We start from the raw sequence: 17,179 nt of genomic DNA on the forward strand, positions 1-17,179 counted from the left end.
TCTAATAAACATCTTTTCCCCCCCAACTTTCAACTAGCAAAACTGAAAAGATCTATTGGTTGTTACACACACCCATTACAGTTCTGAGCCAAGTCTTACCAGAAACGCAAGAGCCCATCTACGGGAACTGCCATGAGTGTCTGTAGTGGGTGAACTAGAAAAGTTCACCAGGAGTGAGAACTACTTTTCATATTACAGCATACACACAGACAATTAATTATTCTTCTGGAAGTCCCATCAATTCTATACTAAGGACCTAGTTTAGGGGCATCCAGGGCATGGTGTTTAAAACCTTGGCCAAGAATTATGCTTTACCCTGGATTTTTTTTTTTTTTGGCTGAAGTTCACCCTGAGCAAAGTTTTGTGGACATTTCACACCACAGAAAACTCTGCAGCACGTTCATTAGAGGTAATAGAGTTAAGACACCTTATGCCACTCAACAGTAAAATGAGAGCCAAACAGTTTGGGCTTTCTTGCTACTTTAGGACAAACAGTGATGAAGAGCCTCATGTACAGTTTTGTTAATACAGAAGCGACTTTATCTTCCTAAAATTAGTTGGAGTTACTGTGTTAGTATAAGGCACAACAGTGTTTAGAACGCAGAACATTGCCAGCTTATTTGACAATATACAAAACCGTGACTTATTAGGTAAAAACAGGAAACAGGAACTCGCAGTCGGGCACACCATGTACAGTTAAGCAAAATAAGGAGGTTTTATATTAGCAGAAGCATAACATAGATCAGACAAACTTTTAGAGACTGGTCCTGGACAACCTCAGAAACAACTGAAGTCGCATTTAAGGGAATCTCAAAATGTACAGCAATTGAGATGATTGAGCTCTTTGCAATAGAGGGGCTGAAGTAAATACTACTTAGTAACGGGGCTTTAAGTTCTTGTTTCATGTTTGTGGTGTTGGGTTTGGGGTTTTGGTTTGGGTTGGGGTTATTTAATTAAAAGTTTCATATCCACTGAAATAGTTAGAGGGTCCAGAGGCAGAGACTGCTTGATATCTTAAAAGCTGATGCTCTTTACTGGTTGGACTTAAGCACTTGCTTAAAATTAAGCATAATTCACTCAAGTGTTATGAAACGATGCCTTAAGTATACACTTTAAACATTTTACTTAAGTAGGATCTTGCCAACCACTGAGAGTTTGTTGGTTTATTATTTATCATATTCTTTTTATCCCAAACCCTACTAATGATATCTATTTTTGTAAGAATATTGTAGGGCTTCTTACTTGAAAATGATCTTCAGTAGCCTTGCCACCCATGTTAAGAACATTCAGAGAACTGGCACGCTTCATGCTGCAACCAGGACAGTGAACATGCAAGGATAAACCCATCAGAACAGCTGAAAACTAACAGCTCTAAAAACACAATATAACAACGAGCAATGCAGTTACGGGAGTTTGAACAATGCCCCAGAGCTGATCTGAGGGACACCCTTAAAGACAACTACAGAACTTAGAATAGGTTTATATTCAGTTCTAAATTACATACAAGCCCCCCAAAATTCCAAGCTCCTCAGAGCTTCAACAGTTGAGGCAACTGATTTAATTTCAACTCAAAATCTCACTTTTGAAAGCACATCAAATTAATACACTGACTTAGCATTGTTTTTTTTAATCAGCTAATTCTCAGTTTCAATTTTATGCAGCTTCTCACAAAGGCATCAAAACATTCGGACAGTTTAGGAAACAAAAAATGTGAAACATGAATAAGTTTGTCACATAGGCAGCATTTAACTTGGAAAAGCTACAACAAATGTTAGTTTAATACTTTCTGCCTCATGTAGGTAAGTCTCCAGAAACGTATTTCAAAAAGAATTTTAAAGTCTTTTATTTTAAACATTTCAAAGTGAAGGGAAATAAGATGGTTGCTGCTATTAACTTTGGCTGTGCTTGTGGCTTTACACTGCTCTGAGCAGCGCTCACAACCACCCAGGGATGCAGTATTGAAAGCAACAGATGAGGAAAAAAATAAATCACCTACAGAGGAGCTACTGACAGTCCAAATATCACTGCATTAACTGTAACACCGACTGCTGTTTGAGATGAGAGTTACTAATTTATTTACATTTCTCAAACGTACAAAATTTAACAAAAATACTTTCAAGTGTGTAATGACATTCAACATCAGCCTTCAGCTTCCCATCCTCATGTTGACTACAAGAGGAATGTCAGGTGTCCTCATCCCAGTGTTTGTACATCACTCAGAATGCACGAGACACACTTTGACTTTTCACCAGCTCTTCGCCTATTCCGAAAGTACTGAACAAGGATAAGAAGATAATACTATTCAGACAATGAGAGCCCAACCCCGCAGGGCTACCCACAGCTTTAGAGACAAGTGGCCGATGCGAAGTCTCCAGTGCCTTCCAGTAACATGGAAAGGTTTATCCATACAGATCACATTTGGTATTTACCAGTTTTTCTGTCTACTGAAGCAAGACTACCTACAGTCAAGGTCGAGCTCGTGTTTAAATGCTTTCGTAAAGCAAAGGCTTAGCAGAATAATGAACCAAAACACTAACACAGGCAACAGCTGCCATGTATCATAGCCTTACTGGTTTTCTAGCATTAAATTTGAACATTTCAAGAGCCAGAATGCACAGAGTTTAAAATATTTGACATGAGTGTTAGCAACAACAAAGCAAGGACTCATGCATGGTATGCACCTCTCATTTATTCATAGAAATGTACAACAAAGGTTTTATGTGGAAGTCAGTTAATCTGTAAACCACAAAATACTACATAAAACTCTCAATAAGAGCATAAAGGTTTATGGAAAACATTCCAGGGAAACAGAAAAGCCATCAGTAAAACTTAAGACAGATATTTTTAGGCTCTAGCTACAGTGCTAATAAAAAAACCCAATTGTTATCACATGCAAGATACTAGGGGGGCTGTTTGTTTGGATTTTTTGTTTGTGGGTTTGTTGTTGTTCGTTTGTTTTTAAATCAACATACTTTAGTCTGCCAAATGCACTTTTAGTTCCCTCCCTATTAGAAACATGATTGCCCAAATAACAAGGACACATGCAGTTGCTTTCCTGGAGGATAAGTAATAGCAATAACGAAAGCTTTTTTTTTTTCCTTTTAAATTACAAATATTAACTGTTCTGCTAGATGATCAAAATCTTAAAATAAAAAAAAAAATCAAACCTAACACTAGATAAGAAAAGTTAAGTTACTGCAGAACTCAATTCTGGAATATGATAAATGAAGAAGTGATACCATGCTTCAGGTATTGTATGTTTCAAAGGACAGTTCTCAAGAGATTTGTTCTTTGTCAAAAAGGCTTTTGCACGATTTTAAAGAAACCATTTCCCTGATGTGTTTTCCACTTTATTCTCCTCAACTTTCTGTATTGAGCGACAACATGAAAACTTTCTTTCATGCTGTGATATGAATGTATTTCTATCTGAGTATTTCTGATTTCAAATCACAACAGCACTGTCAGTTACTATTTCCAGAAACACACTATGTGTGTGCCACACTATGGCAAGAGGTGTAAATCTACTTCAAAATAATGAGACGAACAGGCAAGGAATGCAGAGGTGCACTGATGAGGAGGGAGGCAGGTAAGTCTTCTACCTAGAGGGGCCAACTTCATAGCAAAAATTATTTATACATGCTATTTCATTATTCAGCTCATTGAACACACTAAAAACCAAAGGTTTGCATAATAAAAACTGAACATAAATTTTATTAAATCCTGAAGCAGGAAAAAAAATAACTCTATTTAGTAAAGTTTCTTCAGGAAATGAAATCAAAACGGCTTCTTGGAATATCAATATGTACAGCTGGTGTTTAACACCAGGGATCTTAGCTAGTTTTAATAACAAATGCAAATATAAATTAGGATGAAAAAGTGTCTATATCTTACAAGAACAGAAATTGTAATATTTGTTGTATTTACACACTCAACATGTATATCTACATAAAAGCCCATAATGCAATACACTTATTGCAAGTTTTAAGAATAAATGATTCTTTCAGAACTACAGTGACACCTAAAAAACAAGAATGTTTTGTCAAAAAGGGAAAGCGAGAAGCACATTGCTTTGTTTTCAAATTTGTTTCACATTAATGTCTTTATTTGAGGAAATCTTATCTGGTGATAGAGACCCAACAATACAATTAATGTTGATGTAGGTAGATTACTTCTCCAGTGGTCAAATACCACCACTGAAGGGCACACAATAAAAAGGCAGAGGAGTTCTGATAGGACACTGCAAAGCCAAATTTCTTCAGTTATACGCAAGTATAATCTTCTACACCTGTAACCACAGAGTTACTTTACCTGCAGAGAAAGTTACCTCTCTTTACTATAGAGAACAAGTGATTAAACTCTTGGCTTTTAACAAACTGAAAACCTTTCCATGTCCCACAAATATGAGGAGAAAAAGCAAAATTAGCTATGAATACATGCATCTATTCACACAAGAATATACCTGAACTGTGATGTAAGAACTCTAAAGACAACTGAATGGAAACAGAATACCAACATATAAAAATGCTAACACTGAAGAGAAAGAAGGAAATCTCTTTTATTCTATTTTGGCCTGCATCTGCTTGTTTTCTGTAAAGCACTTTACATTTACCTATTTCTTTCTTCTAATCACATGCTTTTCACAGTTTGTTCCAAATTTATAATCTTAGAGGCAGTTCTTAATGATCTATCAATAAATGCAAAGGGATTTTTGACCTTGACTGTGATTCAATGCCTTCCACATCAAGTCTCTGGCAGCTGAGAGTGAAATTTTAATTAACAATTCTAAAAATCTGATCAGATCGAATTTGAAAAAAATACGTGAAGAAGAGAATTGGATGTGCATTGCAGCTGTTCACAATGTTTTACAGCCACGTAAGAACAATAAAGCATAACTGGACTTGAGAGCTTACAAGACACATTGAGAACCTGCCTCCAGATCACTGTCCGGGTATCACCATCATCATCTACTATATTCCTCATAGATCCAGCTGCTCCATCAGAAGTTCCTCCAAGTTCTCCAATTTAACATTTTAAAGCATAAATTCAAATTCACATTGTCATTTCCTGCCAACTGGGTGAGTTCCCGTTTTCCACGGCAAGGGGGAAAAACCCCTGCAAAACTGACAGCATTGATGTTGTGGGTGAGGGGGAACACCCGCGAGTGCGATGGTGAAAAAACAGTAGGACATTTTAACATTTCCACTTCTCTGCAGCAGCCAATATATGAGGAATGTTTTTATGCATTTATTAGAAATATTACGTACATCCAACTCCATAATCACAGGGCAAATAGGAAAAGGTGAGAAGTCAGATTCATTGAAATTTGAATTTTTGCCATTGACTTCACTGAGGCCAAAATGTTAATGAGATTCAAAACTAGGTTCAAATTTTTCAACATTTTCCTCTGCTCTCTGATATCTGAGTTTTCCAAAAATAGAAACTGAGAAGGGCTCAAATCAGTAATTCCTTTTATATTCACAGCAATATATAAACATATTAAGCTACACCAAGAATTCTAGTTGCGGGTTTACTGTATTCAAGCTTTTATTGTAAAAAAACAGTAAGTTTTACCATTTTTTGCTGCTTTGTGAAAAAGGAGAATTTTGCAGGTAACTAACACTTGCCAATAATCCTATGTGGCTTTTCTATTCTTCTAGTAGCTAAAGCAGCAAAAAGGGAAAAACCACTGTTAAAAATGGAGTTAACTCTTGAAAGCAAACATACTTCCTCAGATGCTACAGAACTTTCACTGTAAATTTAAGAAATTATTTTCTATTTTATTTCTCTTTAATATATAAATCCACATGAGCTGCAGTTAGCTAACCAGAGAAGCAAGCGCTGCTCTAGGTGCTGCACGGGCTACAGCGGGGGCACCAACCGAGGGCACAGCTCAGAGCAGATAATTACCCTGGATTCTTTGGTTCACTGTCTCGTGAACTTCCTCCCTTCAGCTTTCTAACCAGCTTCTCACTGCTGCGTCTAATGGAAGCCCGAAGTTTGCTAAAGGAACCACTGCGTTTTAAAGATCCAGTGCCATCCTGAAAAAAATTGAACACATGTGAAACTGCAAGAGTTTATTGCCCTCCCCCAAACCTGGCTCAAAAACATTTCACTGTTAATTTTTTTTTATTGCTATTAATATATACTTGGTACAATTACCTAAGCACATAATACCATATGCTACAACTTTACCAAAACAAAAGGATTCCTTCCAAACTGCAACAAAGATTTCTAAAATGTCAAGACATGCTCAAGCCATTACTTAGAATAATTAATAAAAACCCATCACAGTAGTCAAACAATTCACCATCACCATGTTACCAATTCATATGAGTGCATTGTGGTTAACACAGTACAAGCCTCAAGCAGAAACATTCCATCAGTCTAAGAAAAAAACTGGTTTATTCTTTCTAAACATCTACATTATTTGCAAACATGTTTAATTAATCCTAAAATCCTTAAACAAAAATATTTCTTGAACAGAAACACGTACGGTTAATGTCTGTGCTTCATTTTAACTTTCACCAAAGAAAATGTAAAACACAACTAAATTAATTTTTTATACATTGCTTTCATGTTTTACACTGCTATGCTGATTCAAAGAAACTTCCAACTGACCACAATTCTATTTTTAAATGTTTTACTCTTAAAAAAACCCAACAGTTTAGTAAGATTAGAAGTGACCGCTTCCTACTTCAAAGAAATCTTATGTGATTATGAAAGAAGAATTGTAAAAGAAGAAAGTAAAGAACTACTAAGCAGACAAAGACAGATGCCTGAGTTGGAGTGAGTTTATTAGAAGTTAGAAAGACAAATACACAAATCACTGAACACCAAGATTAGTAGAGAAAAGCATAATTGCCAAAATCTCACACAAAGACTAAACAGCAATGCTACTTTAGAATAATCATAAGTGAAGACATCCAGAGTTCCATATTGATGTTAACCATGTAATAGGTCTCTAAATACATTTTAAAGCACTTGGAGAACATGCCTTACTGTTATGGGTTTGATTTTGGTTTTCTCCTGTAAAGATCACCATCATGCCATTTCAATAATACCTTGTGTGACACTTTTAACTACCTTTTTTTCCATAGTGAACAGCTACTTATAAAGTTCATTGATACTCTTTTTTTTTTTTTTACTAATGTATTACACAGCAAATGGTTGTAATAACATTTTGTATGACTAGATACATATCTGGCAAAGCTACACGTGTACAGAAATAGAAAACCGAAAAAAAAAAAGACAGCAGCACTGAAAGAATGGCCAGTTTACAGGGAAGTGTAGCTCTGACAAGAACCTTAAGGGGTTTGCTAAAACACAGCAGTCAGTACTGAAGATAGAAGTTAAAGCTTGAAGATGGTGCACGCCCGTCATGCAGGAGACAGTATAAGAATCACAAAAGGCATCTAGGCCTGTCAGAAACGGAGAGAGAAAAACTGAATGAAACTGTTGGGAAAAATTCAACAGTTTTCAATTTTGAACAGTTACATTTACAGTATTTCTAGGTCACATTCAAAGCATTTTTTTTCCGGAGTGTTTGGACAGAATGTACAGCTTTATACAGTTTTGCCTATACACTAACATCTGACTTACAAATAAGCATGAACGATGCTGTGCATTCCTTAAGTTAGAATACAAAACACCTTTAAGAAGGGATAGCCTCAGTATTACATTTTATAAACAAATAAAGGATTTTTTTTTCAGCTGACATTAACAGAAAAATAACGAAAAAAAATACAACAGAAGAAAGGAACAGAGCAAGGTGCATTCATTTCAGCTTTAACTTCTGTCAGGAATTTTCCTTGAAACAAAACTGCAAGAAGAAAGAGGTCTTCCCCTAACCTCCAGACAAAATTCTGTTCATTCCTTTAAGGAATTAGAATCCAACTGAGCTCACGAGTATTTTTCAGAACATATCTGTTTGTGTGTATATCATCCAAGTGGAAATGTCTGTACTTTCCCTAATGCAGTGAGGCAGCTGAAAGAATCCACCTTTAAATAGAAGCTGTAGTTCAATTTACATGCTTTCCATTCTCAGTGTTAAGTACAGAAACCATTACTGATAGTCTTAAAAGATACTGATTTTGAGAGCCTTTACCTATAACAACTGGAGTGAGCAGTAGTTAAAATTATTCTTGGAAATGGCAAAATGCCTTCCTACCAAGTGATTAGAAGATCAAAATCTGACATTTATGTTTCAAACTAAATTGCATATATTGTTCACACTTTTAAAAACAGACTTCAGCTTTGCAGGATTGAATAAATTGAGATTTAAATTCCAATTATAAGTATTAGATCAGTGAAAAGGTTAATTATTCCTATGTGTTAAAGCACTGATGCTATAGTAGTGATAATGATCCAATCAACAAAGGCAAGACAAATTTGGTAGGGATAGAGCATAACTTCTATTGTGCTGATGAGCACATTAGGAATGAGCAGACAAGCTCTTGGGTACTTCAAATCTGAAATAAAAACATTGAACTTCCAAGTGAAACACTAACTGCATGATTAACAAGACACCTTTAAAACACAAGCTTAGGCTACAAAAAAATCCTAAATCCAGTTTAAACAAACAAAAAACCCCACAGAGATACCCTTTTCTATGGCAAAGATTAATTGCCAGTTTCTATGTCGCTCAGAACGAGAATCACCTCATTACTTTTGCTTACACCTCCCACCACCGTCTCCAGCTGTCTGCTACGATGCTCTGACTGACACGTCCCATTAAACAAGGGCAACTCTCCCCAGCTGGTCTATGGGAGTGAAATTTGTTTTTGTTTCACACCTGAAAGTGGACTGATGTGCCGAAAAGCTTGTCTTTTTGAAGCATATAGTTTAGAATAATAGAAGATATTTTCTCACACTAAAAACTTTATCTCAAACTGTATCACAGCACCATGATGATTTTTATCTCTCCTCCAACTGGTTGCAAGACCAATTTACAAAAATGCCAATTACAGATACCCACGGTCACTTTCAATATACAAACATAATAAGGGACAAAAATCTTGGGATTTCTAACTTGAATTTTTAAGACAAATTATTCATTTGCATGTTGGACTATCTTTTGTTAACTTTACTGGATGAACTTTATAAATAACATGTAAACGTGCACTACACAACCTCACTTAGTACATCGATTTTAATAGTTACTGACAGATTTATTTCAACATATATTCCAGTTCTTTTTATAAGAACGTAAGACATGACTGTAAAGTAAACAATACTTAATAGGGATTATATTCCCTATGGAAGTCACTTAATTACAATAAATCTTCCAAAAAAAACTTTCCTTGAAGTTTGTTGCTTTACACTCTCCACCTATTTTCCCTGACAGCCAAGAACACGCACCAGCTTGAGCACTTGAGAAGAGTTTAAAGGGAGAAGGCCTCTCTTCAGGCTCTGCACACACAAGTATCTGCCTGATAAAAGAAATTCTACTGTACTTTACGAATCAGAATATTTTGTCTGGAGGGAACACACAAAGGTAAAAAAACTACACAGTATAAAGTTGAGGGAAGAACAGCGATAAGATAGAGACATCAGCAGGGTAGAGGGAGAGAGAGTTGCCCACTTTATGTAACACACATAATAGAAAAAACCTTCTCTTAAGAGGGGGAAAAGAAGAAATAAAGATAAGAGTAAAGCAATGCCACTTCAGCACACTAAAAGTGGAAAGTTTCTTTGCCTTGAAAGGTCAAAATTTAATTTTTCAGATCAACAAATATTATCACTGAGTTTGATTCAAATATTGACCTAGAAATACTGTCTATTGCTTTTCCAGAAGGCCTTTTCAATCCAAAACCTGCATGCTTTTTTAATTAATGTCAATAACAGAAAAAAAATTTAATCAATTTAGAACATATAGTCATGCAAAGTACAGCGAAAATTAAAGGAGGAGTACAGTACACAGTTCTAACGCTGAATGGGCAAAATGAGCATTAAAAAAGAGTTATCCAACCTTACTTTGGCTTGGTTAATGATGCAGTATTATTCACAATAGATGCTGATTGACTGTCGTGGCACTGAGAACACCAATGCCAATAAAACAATAATAGACAAAAGCAAAGACGGAAAGAACATTCTCCTTTAAGACTAAAGCAGTATGTGTTTTATCAAGTTTTCTTTGGAATGCTAAACTTTGTCTCGTGTGGCTACAAAAACGAAGAAAATGAAAAAGATTGCTATTGTAAGAGAAACGAAACTTCAGAGCACTCAATGTTGCAAAGTAGGCTACTTCCCCTCCCCTAAAGCAAAAGCAGGCAACACCACTTTTATATTATAAGAGGATATTTTCAGCAGAATTGCAGCTGGGAATTAGTTAACAGTGCTCTATATATCCCATTGCCAGCAATGGGATAAAACACAGGAAAGCTGGTGACAGAAGCAAACAACTACATAAGCCAGATCAATAACCCAAAGCTTGAATTGTCTTTCAAATAAAGGAAAACAATGGTTAGAAAATTGCATGTGTAATCACATTATATATATGTTCTTACTTTACGACAATCAGTGCTATACAGCGAAGCCAATATATGGGAAATGAATAGGAACAAGTCCTGACTCCAGTGAAATTATAATATGGGAAACTGATACTAATATTTCACTTAAGAAAGATGAAGTTACTATCACATGTTATGTGATGGCACTGTCTCTTAAAACAGACTGTATAGCAGCTTGAAAAGTCCCAGTCTTTCCTCTAACGAGTTGGGTAAGGAGGAAATTGGAATTATTTCAGTGCTAGACTGAACACTTTCATTTACTCTAAAAGTGCTAACATTTAATACATGTCTATAGCAAACGTTCTTTGTGATTCCAACAGATGCAGTATTTTTAAAGAAACATTTAAAATATGGACAAATGTGGCATCAAAAGGAAAAAAGCAAAAGTAAGTTAATTGCCAGAATATTTCTACCAGTAAAAAGAAACCGCTGACAAGCAATTGTACACCAGACCATAACCAGGACACTCAATCAGCATTAAACAACTTAAATACAACTGCTCAGGATTCTTGAAGAAATTTCACCATTCAGGACAACAACAGAAAGGATGTTTTAAAATATCTTTTTTTTACATTATGTTATAAAAAACAAAATGTTATTCTTCATTTCTTAATTGATTCTGCTAAATTACAAAATACAAAGTAGATCAACCAAGAAACTACTGGGAACACGACAGGCTGGTGAATGGACAACCACGTTTGTCATGGTGATAATTTATCTAGGCTATTTTCTTAAACTGTGTACTGTACTTACCCCATTCCATTCTACGCTCATACTCACTTCCTCGCCGCCATCAGGACCACTCTCGTACTTTACCACATCAACATTGAGGCTTTCTCGGCTTCGCCTTTTTTCTATGCTCTCAGGGTCATTCAGCACTTCAGCAACTCTCTGTTTATGAACATTGTCAAGACCCTGAGAATTGGATAAAATGGGAAAAGGTTTTATTTTATTACAAGCTGTATCAATCTACAACTTACATACAATAACCATATCAAGAAAGAAGCAACTCCATCGCCCTGACTCTGCTTTCAAAGGGCTTTGAGTTGACCTTTATACACTGCAGGAAACAATATAGCATGAAGTGGACCAACAGTTTGGTAGTTTGAAAATTCAGTAACTTGCCATTCTTTTTCTCCTTCCTTATCACTTGTCAGAGCTTCATGATGTTTATGTCACTTACCTGGAGACATTTGGCCACCAGCTTAATATTTAAGCAATTTATAGATCATGAACAGTGAATGCAATTCTCAGCTTTCCACCTATTGAATGGTGCAGTATTCACCTACCTTTGGAAAGAACGTCGCAGATGTCTGAGTATCTAATACCTAAGACGCAGGTTGTGTTATTTAAAAGTACTGACATGACACTTCACACAGTACTATAATTTATCCTTCAGAAACAAATAAAATAGAAAATAAGTTTGAAATAGAACAGACTATGGTCAATACGTTTACTTTGTGTTAAAGAATGCCCATCAATCGCCAAACAATCCTTTAAGTATCTTAAAAGTGCTAAAATACCTTCTGTGAAAACCCTGTACTAAAAATAATGGCAAAATCTTTAACACAAAGTAGAAAGTAACAAAGCTCAAATCATACTTATTTTCAGTTTTGTTTTCTTTATAATAAACCTACTCCACACTATAAATGGTTGTATGTGTTCACACTAAAAAATTACCACATGTAATGGGAACAGTAAAACTAAGAACCAAAGCAAATATGTTAAATGCAGTGCACATTCATTTCTTGTCTTCAAATCATATTTAAATGACACACCAGGAATGAACCTTCAGTAAAAGTATGTGAAAATCCTTCTCAGTAAAAGAAAGGTACCTCTGTCAGCTATTTCCCCCCACCCTTGAATTTTGCTTGATGAAGAACTTTTCTCCCAGATTCATACTTTCCTCTTATCAGTTTCCTTCCATTTATTTGGCAAACATTTGTGAATTTTCCATCATTTTCTTGCAGAAGAGAGAACTTATGCCACCCTATATCAGAGGGAACTGTTGCTGAATTCACTAGAGGAGCATGAGGTTTGCCAGGAACTTTTATGCAAAAGTAACAGAAACAGCAACTGATAGATTTAAAACAGTCTTCTGAAGGTCTGCACCAGTCAGTCAGTTGTGTGCAGAAACAGAACATCTGTAAGTTTGACAACTCCTTATTAAAAGTAGGACACTTGTTATGGCAAAGGAAATTATCAACAGAAACTCTCAATTTTCCCCTTGCTACAGTCTCTCTCTCAGGACACAGAGCCAGCTGAGGAGTGCAGGCCAACACTGTTTTCTGCTCTTCCATTTCCAATTTCAACCCCAATTTGAATCACGTCCCCAATACATGGTGCCATCGCCCCAGCAACTACCAGTTTTCAAGTGTTAGGAAGGTACCAGTTTATCACCAGTTCAGACTGAAATAAGAGGTCAACACCAGGCACTAGACACTGAATAGCTAAAAGTTTCTACATTCTGCACGTACGATACACACTGAAGTTCAAAATCTGCATGAGCACAATGCAGAAATATCATTCAGGCGAATTGTCATACTTGCCTGTTTACGAGATCTCATTGCTGCCTCTTCTAATGTTTCAGCAGCTTCAAATTTGCCCTGTCGTCTGTAAAGTGCCCCAAGGTTCTTTAAGGTAGTTGTTACTGTTGGACTATTTAAAGAAGAAAAAAAAAGTGTGCATATATATACATACACATTAAACTCTTCTCAATTCACAAACTAATAAAAACAAATTAATAAAGCATTTATCATATTTTTGGTAACTATTTACTGTATCTCATGAGATACAGTATAAGGTACATGGAAAATCCTGTTACCCCCTTTCAAAGTGCATTAACAGCTCACACTGGGATTAGTCAACAGCCCTGAAACTGGAAGCTGGTAACGTGCCTCTGGATCTGCTCCAGGAGAAAACTGGAGTGCTATATCCTCATGTTTCTCAGATGCATCTCGAGGTGAAAACTTAGCTCAATCTGAGTGTGTCCAACTGAATAATTGCGAAGCTTCCATAAAATATGCCTACTCATGCATACAGTGACCACTACAGCAGCATGTGTTAGTCACAAAACAAATGAACAGTTCATCAGCTTTTACTTAATACCTGTTTGCAGTTTCTATGCATTCAAACTACGCTTGAACAATAAGGGAGGAAAAAAAAAAATACCACACAGTCCATTAACAAGTATCACACTCCAACAAGATATTTTTGTTTCAATGACACAGTAAGAATTAGCTCAGCCACAGTATTGTTGCTTGAAGTTTTGCTCCAGTAACAGCAGATAAAAGATTTCCTCATGCATTAGAATGAACTAGTACAAGAAAACAAACCAACCAAATGTATTGCACCCAGAGTTTCGGATGGAAAAGAGCAGATTACAACAGTACGAAGTTTCTGTTGCTTGTTACATGAATTTAAACACTAAAGAAATTAAAAACCCTCCGTGAATATTATCAGTACTAGGTGCAGGCTTTTTCTTAAATCGCACCACCAGCAATTTAAAAAAAAGGCAGTTAAAAAAACTAAAGCAAACCAAAAAAATATTTTACCAAGTATAATCCAAGCTGAACTCCTTGTTTCTCTTCTTCCATTTTAAAGTTCATGTTTTCATTCACACTGAACTATATTCTTCAAGCTTTAGGAACTCAAATAATGCTGAATTGTGGCAGTTTAACTTTGTTTTCTTCTGCCAGCTAGAAAACTCGAGGCTCCGTTATTTGTACAGTCTCCTTTTTGCTTCTGGCCCTCTCTAGAGGTCTTGCTGGGGCAGGAAGGGCACATATGCCAACCAACAGTATAAAAAGAAAGAAAGGTGACCTGTGCATCCACATGAAGCACTCCCAAGAACACACACAACTGGTGAAATTTTATGTCACTTACTAGATGTAACCAGCCTAGATCAAAAGCGGCCTCAGGACTTAGAAACTGACACTGTGTTCTTGAAACCCAGCCTTGGGGCCTGAATTTTTAGTACTATAGTTTTCATAACCCTAAGAAAGTAGTTGGTTTGGTTTCATTTTTAAACATGCCTTAATCTGACATTTCTAGATACTGGGTCTTGCCACGTTGTTTGTCCTGTAAAGGAATTACCCACCTGTCAACTTTGCAAGCTTTGTACCAGCTACCATATTCTCCAAAAGACGTGCCGTCTTTTTGCTTCCCCTAGAACAAAAGTTACATTGAAGAAAAATAACTGATTTGTAACTTAAATAGTAAAAGCTCAAAAACATATTTATGACAATGGCCTTACTTTGCATTCTTCCCTCTCTTCTGCATGCATCCAAATAGGCTTATTTTCACCTGGTGAAACAGAAGAAAAAAAATTATAGAAGTACAAAACTACAAAGTATTCATTGTTTCCTTCTCACCCTTCTGAAATGAAGTTGTGAACCAGAGAATTATATTACCACTACAGAAAAGTTTGCTGTCTGTACTACAAGCAACAGATAAATAAAAAATGCACCTCTTTTATAGTTTTACAATTCTGTCTTCTTTTCTTCTCTGAACTTAGAAACAGGTACTTCTGAGAAGCTTTGAAGTCAGTGTATGCTGCCATCAATTTGTCATGTGCTAGACAACACACATTTATTTTATCATAACAACTGTTTTGACGTCTGCTAAGTGGTGTGTATGCTACTGTCATGGAATGCGATGAAAATTCTTTGCTGTGATTTATAGTTGATAAAATGCATTTGACTTCAATATACAGTGTAATTCACAATTTAAGGGTATCTTCCTCATTTTTTAAATGTATTAATGGAGGACTGAAATTAACAATGTATTTATTGTATCATTAAAAATCCTGTACTGACTTTTCCCTGGGACTGGCAAGTGAATAACATTTTTCTGCCCCTATGAAAAATAAGATAAATTATGCCAGAAATATAATCCATAAAATGTAAACCTACCAAGTCTATCGCAGGTAAGAAAAGCTTTCCTTTTGAATCAAATATTACTGCTGTATCTAAGTACTTTCTTCCCATGAATGTACTTCAACATATCTATAATCTCACTTTTTAAGTCTACCTTGAGTAGACAAGAATTTTAATCAGGATACAATTAACTTCCTGCAGATTTTATTCCATAACAACTGTAACAATGAAATATACATTCAAATCGAGTTTCTTACCATCTACAGAGCCAAATTCCCGTTCATGAGCACGAGTAAGAATCTCTTTGTATAAAATTTCTGCTTGCTTAAATTTGCCCTGTTTTAGATAGCAGGATGCCTAAAAACAAAATACACCCCCAAAAGATATCAGTGCACTGTTTTATTTAGCTTGATAAATAATAAATACAACACATGCTGAATAAAGGTACATTTCAATTCATCAGAAAATGTTACTTTTTCTTAGATTCACCTTATAAAAGGCTTACCAGGTTATTCTTTGTTTTTGCAACATTTGGATCATCTGGTCCCAGCTTAGTTTGGTAAATCTCCAGTGCCCTCTGATAATAGTATTCAACCTCCTCATATTTACCCTGGTTCTGGCATAGTAAAGCCAAGTTATTTAATTGTTTGGCAACATCAGGGTGATCTTTCCCCAGGACCTGAAAATGAAATACCTTGTATTAAAACATTCTCCAGTCACCGTATCAGGGTTTAGAAATGCATCATTTAGAAATACTCTGTTAGTTTTTATTCCTCATCAATTCAACATGAGGATGGCAAAAGCAAAATTTACATTTGAAAGAGATGAAAATTATTCAATACTATTACAAACTGAGAATGCTGCAGAGTCATTCATAACAGGAATAATCTAAGTAGTATAAGAACATTATATGCAATGTATTCTACAAAAAAGCCTGAAGATGCAGGTATTCAGTCTCATGGACTAAATATCCATACAGAATAATCAGCTTAAAATTGTAATGACATTTCATTTTTAATTCCAATGCTCTTGTCAAATCAAAGATTACTTGACCATTAGAGGGGAAAGAAAAAGGTAAAGGTTAATTGCCAAATACACCAGGAGTGCTACAACAGCTCCATAGGACTGCTGGAATTTACTGCTGGTTTGAATTGCAGACACTACTAGCTCATTGCTAGCTCTGTGGTTTATCTGGCAGATCTACCCAGTCAAAACACAAAAAAAGGGAAGGTGTATAACTTCGCCCCCTTTCTCAAAAAAATCCATTCAAAGGTACCGTATTCTTTCACTCATACCTTCTCTCTGATTTCCAAAGCTCGCTTACACAACGGTTCAGCCTCTTTGTACTTTCCTCGCTTACCATAAAGCACTGCAAGATTATTTAGAGTTGCTGCCACCTGTCAACAGTAGAGAAACGTTAAGTACTCTGGAATTTGCTGATTCAAATATCTGACAAATGAACATATATGCAATGTAGAGATCTATTCAAATTTTCCATGCACAGAGCAGACCTCTTGAAATTTGCAAATGAAGAAAATAATTATTATTGAATGCATACATACAAAAATGAGGAAAGGAAAAAAAAAATCATGAAATACTTTTGCTTCATTTGTGGAAATGTCATTTAGTATACAAGTTTTCTTCATATGTTCTTCTCTTACAAAGTTACCTCTCAAATCTTTACTCAGAGCTGCCCTGCTTCACAAAGGCTACAGGAAGAGAGACGTAACATTCATTTTAAACACTAAGTACAAAAGCTTGATTTATGTTTCATTGAAAAGCAGCAGTGAAACC

The 17,179-nt window shown here is 35.8% G+C and overlaps 1 protein-coding gene across 6 annotated transcripts in view; it reads right to left on the reverse strand.

The window, feature by feature from the left end:
- KLC1 (kinesin light chain 1) overlaps nt 1–17,179 on the reverse strand; it is a 42,373-nt gene that overhangs the window by 285 nt on the left and 24,909 nt on the right. For 2 of the 6 annotated variants that reach the window (XM_065635213.1, XM_065635214.1), the window contains exons 7-15: nt 16,681–16,782; nt 15,891–16,064; nt 15,643–15,742; nt 14,764–14,813; nt 14,608–14,675; nt 13,058–13,166; nt 11,262–11,423; nt 5,908–6,038; nt 1,243–1,309 (exon numbers count right to left, since the gene is read on the reverse strand). In XM_065635213.1, coding sequence (XP_065491285.1) covers nt 1,243–1,309; nt 5,908–6,038; nt 11,262–11,423; nt 13,058–13,166; nt 14,608–14,675; nt 14,764–14,813; nt 15,643–15,742; nt 15,891–16,064; nt 16,681–16,782 — 963 coding nt within the window. The other 4 variants (XM_065635215.1, XM_065635218.1, XM_065635216.1 and 1 more) reach the window with 4 other exon arrangements.

The sequence above is a fragment of the Caloenas nicobarica genome, chromosome 5 (genome assembly GCF_036013445.1).
Source record: "Caloenas nicobarica isolate bCalNic1 chromosome 5, bCalNic1.hap1, whole genome shotgun sequence".
In the NCBI taxonomy this organism is placed as follows: Eukaryota; Metazoa; Chordata; class Aves; order Columbiformes; family Columbidae; genus Caloenas; species Caloenas nicobarica.